This window comes from Callionymus lyra, chromosome 3 (assembly GCF_982586985.1).
Source record: "Callionymus lyra chromosome 3, fCalLyr1.hap1.1, whole genome shotgun sequence".
NCBI lineage: Eukaryota > Metazoa > Chordata > Actinopteri > Syngnathiformes > Callionymidae > Callionymus > Callionymus lyra.
In genome coordinates, this window is record NC_141820.1 from 5,305,124 (window position 1) to 5,326,907 (window position 21,784).

The 21,784-nt window shown below is 38.4% G+C and overlaps 3 protein-coding genes across 3 annotated transcripts; 1 reads left to right on the top strand and 2 right to left on the bottom strand.

The window, feature by feature from the left end:
* Window positions 1-450: 450 nt before the first annotated feature.
* On the top strand, window positions 451-2,143 carry uqcrb (ubiquinol-cytochrome c reductase binding protein). Its single transcript, XM_087785656.1, has 4 exons — window positions 451-494; window positions 1,257-1,325; window positions 1,689-1,855; window positions 1,974-2,143. Exons 1-4 carry the CDS (start codon window positions 473-475, stop codon window positions 2,049-2,051), a joined length of 336 nt encoding a protein of 111 aa, XP_087641782.1. The 5' UTR covers window positions 451-472; the 3' UTR covers window positions 2,052-2,143.
* Window positions 2,144-2,783: 640 nt separating this feature from the next.
* Window positions 2,784-6,203, bottom strand: lrrc14b (leucine rich repeat containing 14B). Its single transcript, XM_087785657.1, has 3 exons — window positions 5,928-6,203; window positions 4,332-4,960; window positions 2,784-3,601 (listed from the first exon to the last, which is right to left on the bottom strand). The coding sequence occupies exons 1-3, from the start codon at window positions 6,201-6,203 to the stop codon at window positions 2,929-2,931; spliced, it is 1,578 nt and encodes a 525-aa protein (XP_087641783.1). The 3' UTR covers window positions 2,784-2,928.
* Window positions 6,204-13,042: 6,839 nt separating this feature from the next.
* Window positions 13,043-19,369, bottom strand: gatad1 (GATA zinc finger domain containing 1). The gene is made up of 5 exons (XM_087786228.1): window positions 18,682-19,369; window positions 16,984-17,106; window positions 16,842-16,901; window positions 14,554-14,737; window positions 13,043-13,405 (listed from the first exon to the last, which is right to left on the bottom strand). The coding sequence occupies exons 1-5, from the start codon at window positions 18,874-18,876 to the stop codon at window positions 13,215-13,217; spliced, it is 753 nt and encodes a 250-aa protein (XP_087642354.1). The 5' UTR covers window positions 18,877-19,369; the 3' UTR covers window positions 13,043-13,214.
* Between the last annotated feature and the right edge of the window lie 2,415 nt (window positions 19,370-21,784).

Consider the following 21,784-nt stretch of genomic DNA (forward strand, 5'->3'; position numbering starts at 1 on the left):
GCGAGTGTACGTCTGGATTTCATTTTTATTGTTTGATTTTTGATCAATTAATCAAACCTTTTCTTATCGAACTTGTTTTCCCGAACAACTCAAATATCCGTTCAGTCATTTTGGTTTAAGTTAAATAAATAAAAACATATGGAAGTGTCTCAGCGATATCAGGATAATTCGTATTTGAATTTTACATTATAAATGTTTATTAACCTTTTTTTTTTAAGCAAAGGATTATTTTATTTTTAAATAATTCTAATTCAAATTAAAATAAATATATTCCAAATTAATTCCAGTTGATATAATGGTGGCACTATTATAAAAAAAACAACATTTTTATAATGACTTATAAAAGCTACGAATTAAAAATAAATAATTATGACTCCACGCCAGGCGGTGGCGGTATTGCACCATAGCGTTGTTTGTCCACCGCCATAAGACCCTTAGGCAGAAGAAGAACTCGTCAGTTTCAGTGGTAAACATGGCGGCTGTTCGAGGTCCAGGTAGGAAAAACATCCCACTTCAAACTCATTCTACGTGTCATAGGATAGTCGCCATGGAATCACGATCCATGTTTTAACCGAGTGACTCGCCTCACGCCGTGAACGTAAAGAGAAATCTGCTCCGTTTTGCATCCTGTCAGTTTCGACAGAAGTCTCGCTGGTTTGTCCTCTGGTGTCCCTGAGCTAACATGCTAACATGCTAACCGCGTACAAGAGCTCGACCCTTGAGAAACTCACGGATCGAGTTTAAAGTCTTGTATTTTTCATTTGTATTTGTATCTAAATTCTGGCTTTTTATTTTGACAAATGCCTTAAACACTGTTGTGACCGCGTGATAACATGGCACTAAAACCTCGGATAGTTTCGAGAAATATCGTGAGTGTTATTGATGTATTTCAAACGCTGTTCTAGGAACGAAATAATATATCATTTAATAAATAATCATAATAAATCCAATCCTGGGTGAAGTGAGGAATTGTCTCCTTGTGGAATTCAATGGAGGTCAACGAGGAAGTCAACGTGTTGAGCAGAATGATTTCAAAATGCTATAAATATTTGATTAAATCAATGTTTCTAACGTTTTACTGATAATTCGTACAGTTGAAAATAACTTCCCTTTACAGAAAAACGCTACATCCTACGATGAAGCACTGCTTTTAGACCCTGTTGATTTTTCCATCAGTTTATTTCATATTTATAATCTTAAACTCCTACAGCTCTTCTGCTTTATGTCCTTGTTTTAATTATATATATTTTTTCCAGTGACGTCGGGCCGGCTTATCACCGGCTTACGCAAATGGTACTATAACATGTCCGGCTTCAACAAGATCGGTAAGAATACTCTGTATAATGACGTGTTTAAACTTATGTTCTTATTTGTTTGAACCGTGTTGTAGAGACGCTAAAACGACATTCAATGGGGAATCACTGTTGTCTGTCAATTTGATAATAATAATAATAGTTCTGATGATCAATATTTGGTCATATTATGATGCACCTAAAGTCTAAAATAATCCTTTATTTGATCATGTTTATCTGCGGTCTTGATGTATTATGACCCGAACAGCAGAACGTTGAAATAATGTTGAAAACTGAATAAGCGTATCTTTGTTATCAATAATAGTCTTGTGGGGAATTTAATGGTTGCTTTTGTCAGGAGATTATTTTGCTGAATCGGCTCATTTCCTCCGACAGGTTTGATGCGCGACGACGTGATCTATGAAGACTCCGACGTGGCAGAAGCTCTGAAGAGGATCCCAGAGAACATGTACAATGACAGAAATTTCCGCATCAAGCGGGCTCTGGATCTCACCATGAAGCACCAGCTCCTGCCCAAGGACCAGTGGACCAAATACGAGGAGGTACGTTGAGCAAAAGCAATCCTTTTGATACGTAACGATGGGCTCGTATTCTCAGTGTAACTCGTGGAAATACTGTCATCACTATAAAACCTTAGACCCTCAATTGCTCTTGTTTCAGGACGTCCGTTATCTGAGTCCGTACCTGACTGAGGTCATCCGTGAGAGGAAGGAAAAGGAAGAATGGATGAAGAAGTAGTTTCCACCTCTCCACAGATGTCGTCCCTGGTCTGCTGACGTTGTATTTAAAATGAGAAGCTTATTAAAAATGTATGATTTTGAGAAAATGAATCTTGTTTAATTTGTTTTATTCACAGTTAATGATCTAATGACAAAAGTGCTTTAAGAGAATATAACTTTCTTCTAAACACAAAGATTTATTTTGGTGGAAGTTTCTACGTTAGTAAATCGGTGTCATCAGAATATTGAATTGTTGAATTTAACATTTGTTAATGCTGTTGTTTTTAAGCATTTAATTATGATGTTGTTTTTGTAAATTAATTCAATAATTTCCATTTGGGATTTATTTTTATTTTTATATAATTATAATAAATATCATATTTTCAAAATTAATCAATTCCTTTTAAATCATTTCATTAGATAAAAAAAGAAATAACATTTCAATTTACAATTATATAATTAATTAATATTTATTTAAAATGATTTAATTGCAACAATATGTTGTAATTAAAAATAATCCAGTTCCTAAATTATTTGTTTTAAACTATGTACATAAAAATATTGATTAAATATATATTTGAAATATTAGAATACCAAACTGAACTGTAAAAAATATAATTTTGAAAATAAATCACGCTGTTACCAACATTTTTACTAAAAAAAAGAATTTAGAATAATTAATAATTGGCGAGTTATTGGAATTAAAATCTTTTTGAATTAAATAAAAACAAATTCAACCTTTCAATAAATAAATTATTGATTTCAATTATTGAAAAAATAACCAGTTAAATGCTGTAAAAACATAAACAAAGGCACTTTAATTTAAAATAATATTCTGACAAAACTGATATGCTTATAGTTTGTGTTAGTTGCGTACGTCCATGACCTTTGACCCCTCAGTGCTGCGCCCGGCACCTGCGAGCGTCCACCTCCTCAATTTTCCCCATGAAGTTTCCCAGCACGGTGTTGAAGGAGCTCAACATGGACACGCTGAGCTCGTTGCAAGTCTCGTCGATGTCGGGGTCGTACGCCCCCATGACGGGAGAACACACCTTGACGTCTCCTCGCCCCGCCGCTTCCAGCATCCCCATCAGCTGACCTCTGACCTCTTGAAACCTCGCCACGTCGTACTGCAGCAAGATGGCGTCCTCCAGCGGGTACGACACGTCGTCGGGGTAACAGTCTCGGGGAACGGGAACCTCGATGTATCTCAGCCTCGGGAAGGACGTCGCCAGCGCGCCGAACAGCTGGCGCAGCCCTGCCGAGGTCAAAGGGTTTCCCAGAAGCCTCAGCTCCTCCAGGGCCTGACAAGAGTGCAGCGCCATCAGGAACCCTCCCAGATGCTGGTCCTGGAGCTCGCACTCCTCGACGGTCAGAACCGCCAGCGAGGCGGAGCAGCGACCCAGCAGCTTCTGGAAGCCGGTGGAGAAGGAGCCGAGGATGTCGTGGCCGCTGAGGTCCAGACTCAGCAGCTCCTCGCTGTGAAGGCTGTTGGACAAGTAGGTCATGTCCACGCGACTCAAGCTGCAGTTGGCGACCTCCAGTCGGAAGAGAGGAGTGAGGAGTGGACTGAGCCGAGAACAAGAGCAGAACAATGACATGTTGCAGGAACGAATGAACGACTCTATAGAAGAACTGAAGAGTATTGAATGATTAATAAATGTTGAAACTTTGAATTTTAAATTGAAAAGTTTTTAACACATTTATCAAATCGTTTAATTCAACTATTTATACAGTAAATCGAATGAAAATGTATGAATTAAAACCCTACTTTGATATTGTAATTCCAATTATTCGAAAAATAATCGTTCAAAATTATTTTTCTTATTATTTGTAGTCTTTTTAATTCAGTATAAAAAAATTGATGTGACAGTAAAAAACAAAAAAGTACCGAGTTACGCGAACGTTTTCATCCAATCATAAGGCAAACAGACGATCACGTGATCCGAGTCCGCCAGATGAGGAAGTGACGATTCTTTGGGCAAATATCAGAAACATTTTCAATTATTTACCGCGTATATATAAAAAAAATCTGCGACTGTTAGTGACTCTGAAATGGAATTAATCTCAAATGAATTTTGAACATTTCTTTTCAAAATTTTCCGAATTACAATATCAAACATTAAAACAAATCCACTAAATTTGTATTCGGTATTTATTCGTTTTCTTTTTAAATTATTTAATAAAAACAATAGAGAAATTATTTAATGAAATCACTAAAAACAATTCAATGCTTAAAAAAAAAGCAGAAGTGTCAACATTTGATGGACTGCATAGAACGGGTGACGTGTCGACTCACCTGATCAGGCGCCTCAGGTGACTAGTGAGAGTTGAAAAACTCACACTCAGCTCCCTCAGGTGGGTGAGCTGAGCCAGAAGGTTGCCGAGCGTTGCCAGCAGGTCTCCATCTTCCTGCCCGATCCTCCTGATGTCCAGGGCCCCTGCTGGCAGGGTCAGAGACTGCAGTCTGGAGAAGTCCACCCTCGACAGAAGAACCTCCAGGTGCGGGGCCTCCAGAGGAACGTTGTGGACCACCTCCAGCTTCTGGATCGACTCGGGCTCTGCCAGTCGGAGGACGTAGAACAGCTTCTTGAGAGGCAGAGAATCTCCTCTGAAGCCGGCGAAGCGAAGCTTCAACGGGCAGAAGCGAAGCAAGAGGAACGCCTGAACCACCAGGTCGTAGCTGCGTCCGGTGACGAAACCGTTGAGACGCACGTCCACGGAAGTGTCCAGCACCGACACGGGCACGTCGCTGGGCTGGATGGCCACCATGACTTCGTAGCACATCTGGGCGAGGAGGCGAGTCCTCGCCCATCTGCCCAGAGTCGACTTGCAGATGCAGGTCTGGTGCTCGACGTCCTTGAGGCCTGTCAGGTCCACCACGCGAAGGTTCTTGGCGTAGGTCGTCGGCGGGGACATCACGTACTCCTTCAGGAAAGAAGAGATAGAATTGTTGGGGTAACAAACAAGTTCGTATGGTAGATTGTGCTTGCATACAGGCTTTCTCAAGGTGTTTAGCGTACTTTACACTAAGTGACGGGAGTAGGCCGCAACGCAGCGCACCAGCTCACCATCAGTTGTTGTGTCCCTGCCTTGCTCCGGGTTACCATTAAATTTTGAGCTGAGGACTGAACCTGCAACATCCTAGCCGGCTTTGCCGCCCAGCAGAGTATTGGAGGTGACTTGTTACCTCAAACGCCCTCAGAGGAGACAATGCTGCCCTGGTTACGCAGGTTTTAGTGGCATAAATGGAACTTGCAAGGCTGGAGAAGGAAGACGTTTCTACTCTGTGTAGGTTCTCATTCATCCAAGTCGTGGTTATCCAGAGCTGCTAGGCGGCAACTGGACTCATTGGAGTCATTTGGATCTAGTTTCCTCACTTTGGGACTATTTGGACCAGGTGTTTCTGGTGAAGAACCGGTTCTCAGGTGCCATTTTGGCGCAGTTGCTTCTTGTTTGACCTTTGTCAGAAGCACCAGCCACAGAGTAGTTACTTGTGGTTGGAAACCTGACGGGAACTAGTGACTGAAGAATGGAGCATGAGATCGACATGTGGTTTGGGGCGGTGTCAACCGGTTTGAAGATGACGCACCGATCTGTCGTAGAAGAAGAAAAAAAGAGCTAAGCCAAAAGGCAAAGCTCTTGATATACTGGTCGATCTACGTCACCAGTGATCACGAGTGGTGGGGAGTGACCGAAAGTACAATGGTCAGGGGTTCCCACCAGTGGGAGACCACAAGGCAGACCCAGGACTCGCTGGAGAGACTCTCAGCTGGCCTGGGAACACCCGGGCCAAGGAAGAGCGTAAGTCTGGGCCTCCCTGCTGGGGCTGCTGCCCCCGCGACCCGACCCTGGGCAAAGCAGAAGAAGACAAATCTCAAAGACAACTTGGTACCTTCAAGCCAGTCAAAATGGCTTCCAAACAGAGTCGGCAGGTGCGATCGGTCAGGTCTATCTGACAGTCGCTGGTCTTTCCCAGCAACTTCTGAAGGTGGAGTTCATGAAGGGGCCAAGTCCGGACCAGGGCCTGCAGCAGCGGGGCCTGCTCGTGGAGGAAGCAGGCCTTGAAGAGGGGCGGGTAGAGGTTGAAGGACACACAGTGAAGGAAGTCCACGGCGCTCGGTCCGCTGAAGGAGAAGGCCTCGGCAGCCAGGAAGCGCAGAGACTTCATGGTCCTGGTGGTCTGACCCGAGCCTGGTGTCTGATACTGGCCTGACACCAGACTGAGAGGCCAGATATGAGCGTCATGGTGGGGAAGAGGACAAAGTTATTAATAGAAGCAGCTGCCTCTCGTCTTTCTGAAGGCCCGACATTCTATTCACGGAGAGAACATCACATCCAGAAGCACAGAACGAAAGCTCCGACTGAACGGGTGGATCGTTCGTGGTGTTAAGAGACACTGATGTCGTAAAAACTGTCAATTCCCTCTGAGGGTTTTAATGTAAGTGTTTTTTAAAGATCACATTGTCTTATCTTAAAGAACCGGATTCAGGACACATTTCACATCCTTACTGGCAGAAAAGTGGAAAGACTTGAAGGACGTGCTACTTATAATGTTTTTTGGATGTAGAACCAAGTGAGACCTGTAGAGGGCACTGTGTGTTTGAGTTGAGATTTTTGTTAGTGCCACGAAGAAGTATAGAGTTTAACTTTGTTTAAAAGATGATTCTTTTTCAGTGAGAAAAAAGTTTTAAAGTAGATTTTCCTTGATTTTTTTATTTTTTTGTATTCGTTGGTTATTATTATTAATTATTATTATTAAGTAAAAATAATTTGAAGCATTTTTCATGACAAACCTTTTTTATTTATTGGGAAAACAAAACGATTAGGATTTTTCTTTTGATTGAAGCAACTTAATTTTTTTGCATAATGATATCAAACTGTTGAGGTAGAATAAATAAACAATCCAAAAAAGTAACAATACTTTTTCTATCAATTTTTTTTCAACTGAAGTGAAAAAGGTTTTGAAGTGGCTTTTTTATTTAAATAAAAGAAAGGAAGAGTGTAGTCGTTTTTTATTGTATTAAAATATTTTGTAGATTGTTTTATTGGAGGGAAAACGTTTTTTTTTAAGAGGAACTTTTTTTTTAATTGATAAAAAACAAACCATAGAAATTCTATTTTATTCAAGCAGCTAAATTCTTTTTTAATAATATGAAAGTTTAAATTAAAAGATCCAAAACATATTTTTCTATCATTCTTTTTTTAATTCAACAGAAAAAAAAGTTTTGAAGTGGCTTTTTCCTTGAAATTAAAAAACTAACCTTTTTAGTTAGTAAAAGATATTTTTAGAAGAGGAACTTTTTGAAATTGAAAAAAACAAAACCACAGAAATTCAAATTTTAAATTAAAGCAAATAACTTTTTTTAATTCGTGCATCTTTTTCAATGAACAATGATATAAAAGTGTTGATGTACAATAAACAAACAATAAAAAAAAAAGTTTATTCTTTTAGTGAAAAAAGTTTTGAAGTTGGGTATTTGGCCATCATTGACTTTATTAGATTGTACTGTGTTTTTGTATATTATTGTGTTTTTGCTTTATTTGTATGTGATATATTATGGAAACTGTCTGCATCTTTGTTGAGGACTACAGATGGAAGTAGCATTGAGCTTAATCTGGCGCAGCATCTTTCTAATGTAACTGCACATTGTCCTTTAAATGAACTGAAATTGAAATTGAAATTTTATTAAAAATATGTCCCCCAAAACTATACTGACTATAAAGCCTTTTGTATACACACACACACACTTCCTAAGTGATGACGCCACATATAAAGGGCATATATCAATTTAATGTTTGTATTCCATTGTACAGTTGTGTGTTATTATTAGTAAAACAGCTTCAGCCAATCAGCGGCTTCGTCACATGTAGCGCGGGCACTTCCGGAAATAAAAGAACAGAACGTGATTATGTTGACGAAGATCGTCTTTTTTGTCAATATAAATGTTTTATGTGTCGTAAAAAAAAGCATCATGTAAACGTTCTGTTGACGTTTCTTTGACCCATAAATAATATTTTAAAGAGACGTTCGCGTACGCATCTTGTGACGTCATCACGTCGGAAGTGGGGGGGACTGAAAATGTACCTCTTCTTTTTTTAATTATGACTGAAGATACCTTAGTTTGTTTTGCAGTTGTAACGTCTTCAAACAGGAATATAATATTTTAAATGAAAATAGTCAATACATTAATTCATTAAACATTAAAATCTTCTTGTAAAATACATTTTTAATCAAATTTTAATGGAATTTAGATTCGATTTCTTTATTAATCCCACAGTGGGGAGAGGACATGGTCACAGCAGCTCAATTTACACATAGATTAAAATAATTATACATTAACAACTATACACATGTATTACAATATTATAAAAATATTTTTACAAAAAATGTACATAAAAGAAGTGCAAACCACAACAGCCTATACAACACTAACAGTACAACACAATTATTCGTGTTTTATACTATTGTTCCAAAGACGGACAGCAGATGGGATGAAGTCCTGCACTTGGGGTGCATCAGTCTCTGAATGAAGGAGCTTTTTAGGTTAAGTTAGGTTTGGTTTGGTTTGGTTAGGTTAGGTAGAACTTTATTGATCCTTCAGGAGGTCTCCTTGGAGGATTTTTTTTTCCAATTAGACGATTGACTATATAAATACAAATTACTTACTTACTTATTCATAAAAATAAAAATAAAATAAGAACAAGAACAAAGAGAAATAAAGACAAAGAACAAGATGATACAATCTAAGTCTAAAGATAAAGATAAAGAACATAGATCAAAGAAAAACAACAAAGACAAAGATACAAAGACTAACATGGAACAGAACATCATAATACTCTCACTGCACTCCTGCCCCCAAACTCAGAATTGTACAATTTAATAGCCCGAGGAATGAATGAGTCCTTGAGTCTATTAGTGTTGAATCATGGGAGGAGCATTCGTGCTGCATCTGCTTCTCTGCTCACTGATGACAGTGTTCAGAGGATGACTGTCATCATCCATGATGGACAGTAGTTTGTTCAATGATCTCCTCTCAGCAACTGTCACCAGTGAGTCCAGCTTCAACCACAGAGCCAGTCCTCCTGATCAACCTGTTGACTCTCCTCTTGGACACATTTCCACCCCAACACACCACAGCATAGAACATGACACTGGCCACCACAGACTGGTAGAACATGCAGAGGAGCTTCTTGCAGATGTTAAATGATCGAAGCCTCCTCGGAAAGTATAGTCTACTCTGAACCTTCTTATATACATGGTCTGTGTTGCAGGACCAGTCCAGTTTACTGTCCATCCACACACCGAGGTACCTATAGTTGTCCACTATCTCCACCTCGTCGCCTCTGATGGACACTGGACGTGGCTTTGTCCTGGACCTCCCGAAGTCCAAGACCAGCTCCTTGGTCTTTGAGGTGTTCAGCTGCAAGTGGTTCCTCTCACTCCAGTCCACAAAGTCACGTATCAGACTCCTATACTCGTCTTCGCTGTTGTCCCTGATGCATCCAACAATGGCAGTGTCGTCAGCATACTTCTGGACGAGACTCAGCTCTGAGTTGTAGCAGAAGTCTGAAGTGCAGATGGTGAAGAGGAGAGGGGCCAGTACTGTCCCCTGAGGTGCTCCTGTACTGCACACCACAGTGTCAGACGTGATGTCCTTCAGCCTGACATACTGTGGTGGATCAGTAAAATAATCCGTAATCCAGGAGACCAGACCAGGGTCCACATGCATCTTTGTCAATTTGTCCTGGAGCAGAGTGGGTTGGATAGTGTTGAAGGCACTAGAAAAGTCCAGGAACAGGATCCTCACTGAACCGCTTCCTTTATCCAGGTGAGAGAAGGTCCGTTGCAGGAGGTGAAGGATGGCATCATCTACACAACTGCTGGCCGGTAGGCAAGAGGTCTCTAATTGTTCAGCATTCTCGGTCGGATCTTTTTCGGGACTGGAACGATACAGGAAGTCTTCCACAGAGTTGGTACTTTCCCCAGCCGTAGACTGAGGTTGAAGACATGCTGGAGTGGCTCAGCTAGTTCAGCAGCGCAGGTCTTTAGCAGTCGAGCAGACACCTTATCAGGACCAGCAGCCTTCCCTGGACGAATCCTCCGAAGTACATCCTGTACCTGGAGTGAGGTGAAGCTGGGAAGTGGTTCTGTGGAGCTGGGGGGGGCACAAGAAGGTGGGGCAGGTCCTGAGGCGGGCAGCAGTGAGGGTGAGGTGACCTGCTCAAACCTGTTGAAAAAGTTGTTCAGTCCATTTGCCTCCTCCACCGTGTCCACTGCAGTCAGAGAGGCCTTGGTCTTGTGTCCAGTGATGGTTTTAACACCATCCCAGACCTCTCTTATTTGTTCCCCACTCAGCTTCTCCTCCAATCTCCTCCTGTAGGTGTCCTTTGCCTCCCTCAAGCATCGCTTCACCTCCCTGTCTCTGCTCCTGAAACCCACCTTCTTCCTGTTAAGGACATCCTTGACCTCCTTTGTTACCCACGGTTATTATTATTATTAGGGTAACAGCGGACAGTCTTAGCAGGGGCGACAATGTCTAAGCAGAAATTTAAATCATCTTTTAGACAGTGTTGCTTTGTCTCAAATCGCATACTTGCGTACTCAAAGTTAGTATTTTTAGTGCGTTAGTGCGTCTCAATTCTTAGTATGCGAAATTTAGTGCGCCATGCACACTAAATTGGCGTACTAACACGCCCACAAAACTGAGCATGGTTCGATGGACACTAACCACACTAAACAGCCGCCATCTTAGTTACGTTTTAAACGGAAGTTACATCATATATAAATGCATATATATTCATATACTTACAGGTGCATTTTCGGCAGCAGTAGGAGGATAAACACGTCTTCGCTGCTGATACCAGCTTAAATATCTAGCGAATATTAGATTCTCATATTTTTTCTTTATTTCTTTTTCCAAACTTGCAAAACATGCTGCCAGCAGGTGGCGATAGCGTTCAAACAGCTGCTTGAAACATCATTAAATAGAAGTAGAAGAAGAAGCTGTCACGTCATTTCCTGTTAGTGTGTAGCAGCAGAGTTTGATTTGAGACATACTATCTGTGGAGGATTTGCGTACTAGTTAGTACGTACACTAAACTGATGCATACTAACTTCCAGTATACTAAGAGTAGTATGCGATTTGAGACACAGCATTGCAAGTTAGTATGCATCAGTTTAGTGGCCTCAACAGTCTTGTGCAGAGGGTGTGAGGTGTTGTTCATGATGGCCGATAGTTTGGCCAGAACCCTCCTCTCTAGGATGGCCTCAAGGAGTCTAGGGGACAGCCACAGACCGAGCCGGCTATTTTAATTATCCGATTCAGTCCGTTTTTGTCCCGCACAGAACAACCCCATCCCCAACACAATTTCCCGAAGGAGACCTCCTGAGGGATCAATAAAGTTTTACCTTACCTTACCTTACCTTATACACGACCGTTGATGCAACCGTGTTGTCATAGAAGGTCCTGCGCAGTGGCCTGCACACCCAAAAGAGTGCAGTCTCCGCAGAAGAAAAGACGACTCTGACCCTTCTTGTAGAGCGAGTCAGTGTTGTCGGTCCAGTCTACTTTATTGTTTAGATGAACACCAGGTATATTGTCACCCTCTCGATGTCCAGTTCCTGGATGTTCAGCGGTGCAGTGTTTGATGGTTTCTTGCCGTACGTGACTATCATTTCCCTCATCTTGCTGGCGTTGACAAGGAGGTGATTGTTCTGACACCAGCTGACGAAGTCCATGGTAGCACACCTGTATTCCAGGTCGTCCTCCCCTGACACACACCCCACCATGGCAGGGTCATCGGGGGAACTTCAGGAGGTGGCAACTGTCTGTGGAGTAGGTGAAGTCAGAAGTGTACACGGTGAAGAGGAAGGGCGAGAGCAGGGTGCCCTGGGGGGCACCCATACTGCAGACCACCATGTCGGACACACAGTCCTGCAGCCTCACAAACTGGGGTCTGTCTGTGGGGTAGTTGGTGATCCATGCAACCAACCGATTGCTGACTGTCAGGGATTTTCTCAGAATAAAAACAGAGAAAAGTGTAAGAATAAAAACAAAGTAAGAAACCCTTCAGTACCAAGAAGTGGAGGCGCTTCTTACGGCTCGTCCCAAACCACTGATGTTCTCCGCTTCTTGCTGCCTTTTTATTCGAAAGCTCAGAGCATGACACACTTAAATACAAACAGTTTGTTCATTTGTTACTGGACGCAGTCAGCAAAAAACGGTTTTCTATATGAGTCAGTGAGCGCGGCATAACAGTCTGCACGGGGAGATCAGCTCGCATATCTCGCGGTCACTGTATCTTATTGCACAAACGGTCATTTCTCGAGAAATAAAATTCCAACCGGGCACATATTTCTTCCAGCTCATTGTGAGCCGCAGCAAGCATGACTACATTTTTATTGTGATAAGACTATAAAAGCAACATAAATTCTTTAACACTGACACCTGCTCTGGGGGCGCACGGTGGCGCAGTGGTTAGCGCTTCGGTTTCCTTCAACAGGCGTCCTGTCCCCCTGCCTCTCGCCCTATGATACTGGGATAGGCTCCAGTCTCCCCGCGACCCCAACCCTGGGATAAAGCGGTTGTCAATGAATGAATGACACCTGCTCTCTCCATCTTCACCCTGAGCAGCGTTGGTTGGAAGGATATTGAAGGCACTGGAGAAGTCGAAGAGAGTGATCCTCACGCTGTTTCCACCCCGATGCCAGGCTGGTATGCGAAATGCAGAGGGTCCGTGTTTGGGCTCACCGGGGGGGGTCTGAAGCTGTTGGGTTCCTTGGGGTGGGATGTCTTGTGGACAGGGATCACACAAGAAGTCTTCCACAGGGTGGGAACTCTTTTCCAGACTCAGACTTAGGTTGAAGATATAGCAGACCACCTGGCATAGCTGGTCCCTAAGGGGCCTGAGGCCAGACAGTTAAACAGCTTGAATTCAATATATTGATTCTCAGGCATGTTAAGGATTGAGTTAACGAAGTGTAAACCATCCATTAAAGAAAACAGGTTCATGGAATTGTTTTATTCGGATGAAAGCGAAAGAAAACACGGATCATCGGACCAGACAATAAACAGGATTGTTTTGTGTTTTTTAAATAAAAAATAATCATCATTTCTGCAGACGTATTTACACAAGCATGTGATAGAAAACACAGACGTAGAAAATGTGTCAGAAACGTTCACGAAGTGCCGAGAGCAGAGTCTTTGGTGGCCATGGCTGGCACGGGGCCGATGTGGGTCCAGATGAAACCTTTCTCGGGCCTGACGGGAATGGTCGGGAACGGCGAACTCTGCGACTTGAAATATTCCGAAGGTGCGTGACAAACAAATTCCAGACACTCCATCTTCCTGGGCAGATCCTCCTCTGGACCTGAGAACAAGATCATCAGCGAGTCTTTCACGAGGAAGTAAAACATCCTGAACATTTTCAAATGATGGGAAAAATGTTTGATGTAATGAATCAGATTCGGGTCGAACTGTTTGATGTTGAATTCAAAATAAACACGAAAAATATTAAGTTTAGAAAAGAAAATGGAATGTGTGTACTGTGTGTAAATAAAACGTTTATTTTGATTTTGATTATTTTGATTATTTAAAAAAACAAAGTGTCAATAGAATTATTGAAAGAACGGTTTAATAAAGAAATAAATCGCTAAAAATAAAAGTAAAAATTTCAATAAAAACATAAAAAATTATATATGTTAAAAATATTTATTTAAATAAAAAGATTATTGTGAAAAAGAACAAATATTTATTCATTTTGGGTGGAAAAAAAAGAGTTATATAAACGATTGAACTTAATTAATTGTATTAATAAACATTTTTTTAATACAACATTTCAAAAAACGATATCAATGGAAAACATTAACACAAACATATATACATGACTTTGAATTATTCGAATATCAAAGTGCGTGTCAAAAACTAAAACTATAATCTCGAAGGATGTGCAAATAAAATGAAATACTTTTGAAGATTACATTATTTAAAATAAGATATTAGTTAATAAAAATTAATATTAATAATAAAAAAAAAACCTTTAAATTAAATTTCTTAAAATTAACAACATTTTAATGAAGGAATTATTAAACCTCACACGCAAATCTATCTTTAATCAGGGTTAAACCTTTTTTTTTTAGTTAAATTAAATAAAAAATTATAAAAACTACAATAAAAGAATAAGAAAAAAACAAAATCAAATTAATTCATTTTGAAAATATCGGTCGCCTTCTAAATACAATATAAACGTGGTTTCACTATCATAACAATACTTTGTTCGGATATATGAAATAAATGGAATGAAAAATACTGAATTTGGAAAATGTTGAATAACTGGAATTATAATATTACATTTTTAATTCAATTATTATCTTCAAATTCAACTTTCCAAATGAGAAATTATTGATTTTTTTTTTTTTAAAAACAACGATTAAATAAAAATTATAATTATTAAAAATATCTCTTTATTTAATATCAATTGTATTTATTTTTCATTAATCTCACACAAGCTTCTCGTACCGACGATGAAGGTCCCGGGATCAAAGTGTTCTTCTGGGCTGGCCTGGGTCGGGAGGAGCCAGGTCAGGGCTGCACTCTTCTCGCAGTACTGGTCCTGAAGGAAGCCTCGGATCTGAGCGTAGTAGCTCCTCCCGTCGTCTTCATCGGTCACTTTGATCACGTCTCCTACCTGGTAGTAAACTCCCTGAAAGAGTTGAAGGTTTTTTTTTTACTCCTCATGCTTCTGGAAACTTGATGTTAAAGTAAGTTAAATAAGTAAATCATCATCATAATCATCATCTTCATCATCATCATCTTTATCATAATCTTCATCATCATCTTTATCTTCATCTTTATCTTCATCTTCATCATCATCTTTATCATCTTCATCTTTATCATCATCTTTATCTTCATCATCATCTTTATCTTCATCTTCATCATAATCTTCATCATCATCATCTTTATCTTCATCTTTATCATCATCTTCATATTTATCATCATCATCTTCATCGTCATCATCTTCATCATCATCATCTTTATCATAATCTTCATCATCATCTTTATCTTTATCTTCATCATCATCTTTATCATCATCTTTATCATCTTCATCTTTATCATAATCTTCATCATAATCGTCATCATCATCTTCATCTTTATCATCATCATCATCTTCATCTTCATCATCTTTATCATCTTCATCATCATCTTCATCATCTTTATCATCATCATCTTCATCTTCATCATCTTTATCATCATCATCTTTATCATCATCATCTTCATCTTCATCATCTTTATCATCATCATCATCTTCATCATCTTTATCATCTTCATCTTCATCATAATCTTCATCATCAACTTTATCATCTTCATCATCATCATTTTCATCTTTATCATCATCATCTTCATCTTCATCATCTTTATCATCATCATCTTCATCTTCATCATCTTTATCATCATCATCATCTTCATCATCTTTATCATCTTCATCATAATCTTCATCATCAACTTTATCATCTTCATCATCATCATTTTCATCTTTATCATCTTCATCTTAATCTTCATCATCATCTTTATCTTCATCATCAACTTTATCATCTTCATCATCATCATTTTCTTCATCTTCATCATCATCATCTTCATCTTTATCATAATCTTCATCATCATCATCATCATCATCATTTTCATCTTTATCATCTTCATCTTCATCTTTATCATAATCTTCATCATCATCTTCATCAATACTCTTTAAGTCACTGATTCTCACTTTTATTCTTGTTAAACTCATGTTGAGTCGTTTCAAATAATCCTCTGATCGTCTGTCAATAAAGTATTTGCGTTAATAACTGTGTATATAAAATATAAACATTTACACGGAGCTCGTCTGCACTATTTAAATGTAAGTATGTGATCTATGTTAGAAATGTATAAATGAACGAATATAAACAGTTAAACCAGTTTACATTCATGTTTTCATTTGTTTGTTCTGACGCAGAGAAAAATCACAGACTCCGCTTCATTTAAATATGATTTAAATATGTAAATGAGGGCGTGGAAAGGGACGAACCAGCGATTAATTCTATACGTTGATTGGGATGAACGAAGGAAAAGTGTCTAAATTCTTGCCGTGAATTTCTCTAAGGAGATGAATAAAGTATCTATCTATCTATCTATCTATCTATCTATCTATCTATCTATCTATCTATCTAGTACATGAGGCTCCAGAATTTTAAAATTATCCTGAAAGAAACTGGCAGCCAGTGAAGAGTTTGAAGGAGAAATGTGAGTTCTTCTACTAGAGCTGCCAGTGAAGAGTTTGAAGGAGAAATGTGAGTTCTTCTACTAGAGCAGCCAGTGAAGAGTTTGAAGGAGAAATGTGAGTTCTTCTACTAGAGCGGCCAGTGAAGAGTTTGAAGGAGAAATGTGAGTTATTCTACTAGAGCAGCCAGTGAAGAGTTTGAAGGAGAAATGTGAGTTCTTCTACTAGAGCAGCCAGTGAAGAGTTTGAAGGAGAAATGTGAGTTCTTCTACTAGAGCTGCCAGTGAAGAGTTTGAAGGAGAAATGTGAGTTCTTCTACTAGAGCAGCTCAGAATTCTGGCTGCAGAGTTTTGTATGAACTGCAGGCGAGACACATCCTTCTGGTTTAGACACACAATAAAATGTTACAATAGTGTAAACGACACAAACACATTATAAGATCCACATCATGTTGTGACAACATTTAAGTTTAGAGATTTTTCTCACTTGAAACGGTTTGTGGTCAGTTTCCTGCAGAGTTATACTAGAGACATGTATAAAGTTGAAATCTTACTTTGTAAAACACAGACTCCGACGTGATGATCGTCGCTACGGACTCGGGCGCTTTGATCGGCTGAAAAGAGAAATATTTTGAAGACGGTTTCTCTCTTTCTCTCAAAAACAAAAAAGAGTTTTCAAAACCGATTTTAACTCACATTCCTGAGTTTGAAAATGTGTCTCCGGCCTTTGCCTTTTGTCGAGACCTTCTTCTCAGCTGCCGGAGCTTTGTACTTGGTGCTCCTCAGACGTGCCGACCTGCGGTGGATCTCCTGCTTGGACTAAGACACGAGTCATGTGACCACAGGGACTCCAGATAAAAACTATTTCAAGGCATTTTCTGAAAAATACAATTCTTTACAGACAAGGAAAAATAGAAAGTCAGCAGTTAACACGGATATATTCGTGTCCGAAGTTTGTACATTTCAGGAAATTCTAAATTTGTTGTTTAATTTTTTTTCCAGGAAATGTGATTTAGTTTCCGAGTTTGTAAATTTGTTTCCGATTATTTTAAACTTTTGTTTAGTGTTTGTAAAATGTCTTTCCGAGTTTATAAATATGTTTAAAGAGATTGTAATTTAGTTTCCTAATTTATAAATTTGTTTCTGAGTTTGTAATTATGTTTTTTTTTGAGTTTCTTGTTTAGTTTACAAGTTTGGAAATTTGTTTGAGTTTGTTATTTAGTTTACAAGTGTGTAGATTTGTTTCTGAGTTTGTTCATTTGTTTTTGAGTTTGTAAATTTGTTTCCAAGTTGATAACTTAGTTTTTGAGTTAGTAAATGTGTTTGAGGAAATTGTAATTCACTTTCTAAATTCTAAGTTGGTAAATTTGATTCTTAGTTTGTAAATTTGTTTTCCAGTTTGTTCATTTGTTTTTGAGTTTGTAAATGTGTTTGAAGAAATTGTAATTTACTTTCTAAATGTATTTATTTCTATCCAAATTTGTAAATTTGTTTCCGAGTTTGTTCATTTGTTCCCGAGTTTGTTGTTAAGTTTACAAGTTGGTAAATTTGATTTCGAGTTTCTTGTTTAGTTTACAAATTTTTTAATTTGTTCCCGAGTTTGTAAATTTGTTTCCTAGTTTTTATTTAGTTCACAAATGTGTTCAATTGTTTCCGAGTTTGTTGTTTAGTTTACAAGTTTGTAAATTTGTTTCCGAGTTTATAACTTAGTGTTTTAGTTTGTAAATGCGTTTGAAGAAATTGTAATTTACTTTCTAAATGTATTCATTTCCATACAAATTTGTAAATTTGTTTCCGAGTTTGTTCATTTGTTCCCGAGTTTGTTGTTAAGTTTACAAGTTGGTAAATTTGATTTCGAGTTTCTTGTTTAGTTTACAAATTTTTTAATTTGTTCCCGAGTTTGTAAATTTGTTTCCTAGTTTTTATTTAGTTCACAAATTTGTTCAATTGTTTCCGAGTTTGTTGTTTAGTTTACAAGTTTGTAAATTTGTTTCCGAGTTTATAACTTAGTGTTTTAGTTTGTAAATGTGTTTGAAGAAATTGTAATTTACTTTCTAAATGTATTCATTTCCATACAAATTTGTAAATTTGTTTCCGAGTTTGTTGTTTAGTTTACAAGTTGGTAAATTTGATTCTGAGTTTGTTCATTTGTTTTTGAGTTTGAGGAAATTGTAAATTTCTTTTTAAATGTATTCATTTGTTTCCAAGTTTGTTCATTTTCATCCGAGTTTGTAAACGTGTTTCCAGAAACTCATTTTGTCTCAGATTGGTTTCGCACTTCCGGGCCACCGTACTCCTCAGGTGATCGCACAAAGAAGGTCAAACATCAAGAGGTTCATCCGGCAGACGCTACGAGAGAGAGACGTTCGTCCGCCAGAGTGCGGAGGCGCTGACCTGCTTGGTTCCTCCATTGCTGGGCACAGACACCGCGACCCCCGCCGCCGCCGCCGCCGCCGCCGCCGCGGCTCCGCTCGAGCTGCTCCTCCCGGAGCACAGGTTACACAAGATGTCGCCCTGGCTTCCTTTCTTCCACATGGACGACGAGTTGCTCTTACAGACGGAACAACAGGGTTTGATTCCCAGAGGCATCGTTGAGCTTCTTCCGTTCTCGATCAGAGGTGGAGGACGAGGAGGTCGATCATCGAATCCTGTCCGACATCAGCAGGAAGTGTCGCGGTTCCGCTCAGAGGAGGAAACATGGAGGCGTTTCTGCTCGGAATTATTCTGCGGAACATTTTCACTTATTTAATCCGAGCAGCATCTTTATGACGTCACCAGCGCGTTCTTCTTCTCCTTGGCTCTCAAACACGATGAGGAACAAGTCTGCCACCTAGTGTTCACACTCGGAACTTAATTTACCTAAACTTTCTGAATCTGTTTTTTTTCCTTTTAGTCCCATTTCACAATTACATTAACATTTGTTTTCGAGTTTGTGCATTTTTTCCGAGTTTGTAAATGTGTTCAAAGACATTGTTATTTACTTTCTTAATGTGTTAATTTGTTTCTGAGTTTGTAAATTTGTTTGCATTTTTTTCCGAGTTTGTAAATGTGTTTAAGGAAATTCTAATTTACTTTCTTAATGTATACGTTTGTTTTCGAGTTTGTAAATGTGTTTAAGGACATTGTAATTTACTTTCTTAATGTATACGTTTGTTTTCGAGTTTGTAAATGTGTTTAATGACATTGTAATTTACTTTCTTAATGTATAAATTCGTTAACGAGTTTGTACATTTTATTTTCCAAGTTTTTAAATGAGTTTAATGAAATTTTTATTTACTTTCTTAATGTATACATTTGTTACCGAGTTTGTACATTTTTTCCCGAGTTTGTAAATGTGTTTAAGGAAATTAAAATTTACTTTCCAAATTTGTACATTTCTTTTGTAATTCTTTTGTTAATTAACCTAAATGAACTAACTTAACAAACTTTCTGAACCTGTTTTTTAATATTTTATTCCAATTTCAATCACTGTGTCTTCCTTAAATATTTGGTCGATTATCATAATATTGTTATTTTTATTACCGTCTAATTATTTCCTTAATCGGTTTTTAGTATATTTGCAAGTTATAAACAATCGTACACTTTAAATCAAACAGGAACTTTATTTTGTATACATCATACAAATACTAATCAATAATTTTCGACTACAATAAATCATGTTTAACTGTAAACAACCTAATTAAACATCGCAATCAAACCATGTTCAGTTGTAATAAAACAATTTCCAACTGTATTCAAACATTATTTGGTATTTATTTATTGAGATTAAACAGTTCCTTGTTAATTATTAGCCATTACTATTATTAGTGTCTCTTACTGATACTTTTACATTTCACTAAACACAACATGTACTTAAATTAATAATGTTAATTAATTCATAATGTTGACTATATTCATGTTATTCCAATGTTTTTGATTCATCTAATTTAATTTCTTGGAGTAAATAACATTCTTTTTTGTCAATTATTTACTGGATAAATTAACTACTAACTATAATGTAAATGTCATTTATTTAACTGTATTTACTTTCTTCTACTTATTTAATTCTTTATATTTTAAAACGTATCAACACCACATTTTACAACACTGGCAGTAAACTTAACAGTGTAAAAAACTCCTTCAACAAAGAAAAATCTCTAAATTTAGGAAAAGGTTGTCACAACATGATGTGGATCTTATAATCCATGTGTTTGTGTCGTTTACACTATTGTAACAGTTTATTTTCATTGGTAAACCAGAAGGATGTGTCTCGCCTGCAGTTCATACAAAACTCTGCAGCCATAATTCTGAGCTGCTCTAGTAGAAGAACTCACATTTCTCCTTCAAACTCTTCACTTGCTGCTCTAGTAGAAGAACTCACATTTCTCCTTCAAACTCTTCACTGGCTGCTCTAGTAGAAGAACTCACATTTCTCCTTCAAACTCTTCACTGGCCGCTCTAGTAGAAGAACTCACATTTCTCCTTCAAACTCTTCACTGGCTGCTCTAGTAGAAGAACTCACATTTCTCCTTCAAACTCTTCACTGGCCGCTCTAGTAGAAGAACTCACATTTCTCCTTCAAACTCTTCACTGGCCGCTCTAGTAGAAGAACTCACATTTCTCCTTCAAACTCTTCACTGGCTGCTCTAGTAGAAGAACTCACATTTCTCCTTCAAACTCTTCACTGGCTGCTCTAGTAGAAGAACTCACATTTCTCCTTCAAACTCTTCACTGGCCGCTCTAGTAGAAGAACTCACATTTCTCCTTCAAACTCTTCACTGGCTGCCAGTTTCTTTCAGGATCATTTTTAAATTCTGGTTCTTACTTTCAGATCTATTCATGGTCAGACCTTCCATCAGTGATCTGATCCAGACTTACACCCCAGCTCGGGCTCTGAGGTCTGTGGATCAGAATCTACTGATGGTTCCTGAACTTCAGGACCAGAGGAGAGAAATCCTTCCAGACTGTTGCTCCTAAGCTTTGGAACCATCTCTGTGTTTGATGATCTACTGACTCCTTCAAGAAACATCTCTGTGTTTGATGATCTACTGACTCCTTCAAGAAACATCTGTGTTTGATGATCTACTGACTCCTTCAAGAAACATCTCTGTGTTTGATGATCTACTGACTCCTTCAAGAAACATCTGTGTTTGATGATCTACTGACTCCTTCAAGAAACATCTGTGTTTGATGATCTACTTACTCCTTCAAGAAACATCTGTGTTTGATGATCTACTGACTCCTTCAAGAAACATCTGTGTTTCATGATCTACTGACTCCTTCAAGAAAAATCTGTGTTTGATGATCTACTGACTCCTTCAAGAAACATCTGTGTTTAATGATCTACTGACTCCTTCAAGAAACATCTGTGTTTGATGATCTACTGACTCCTTCAAGAAACATCTGTGTTTGATGATCTACTGACTCCTTCAAGAAACATCTGTGTTTGATGATCTACTGACTCCTTCAAGAAACATCTGTGTTTGATGATCTACTGACTCCTTCTAGAAACATCTGT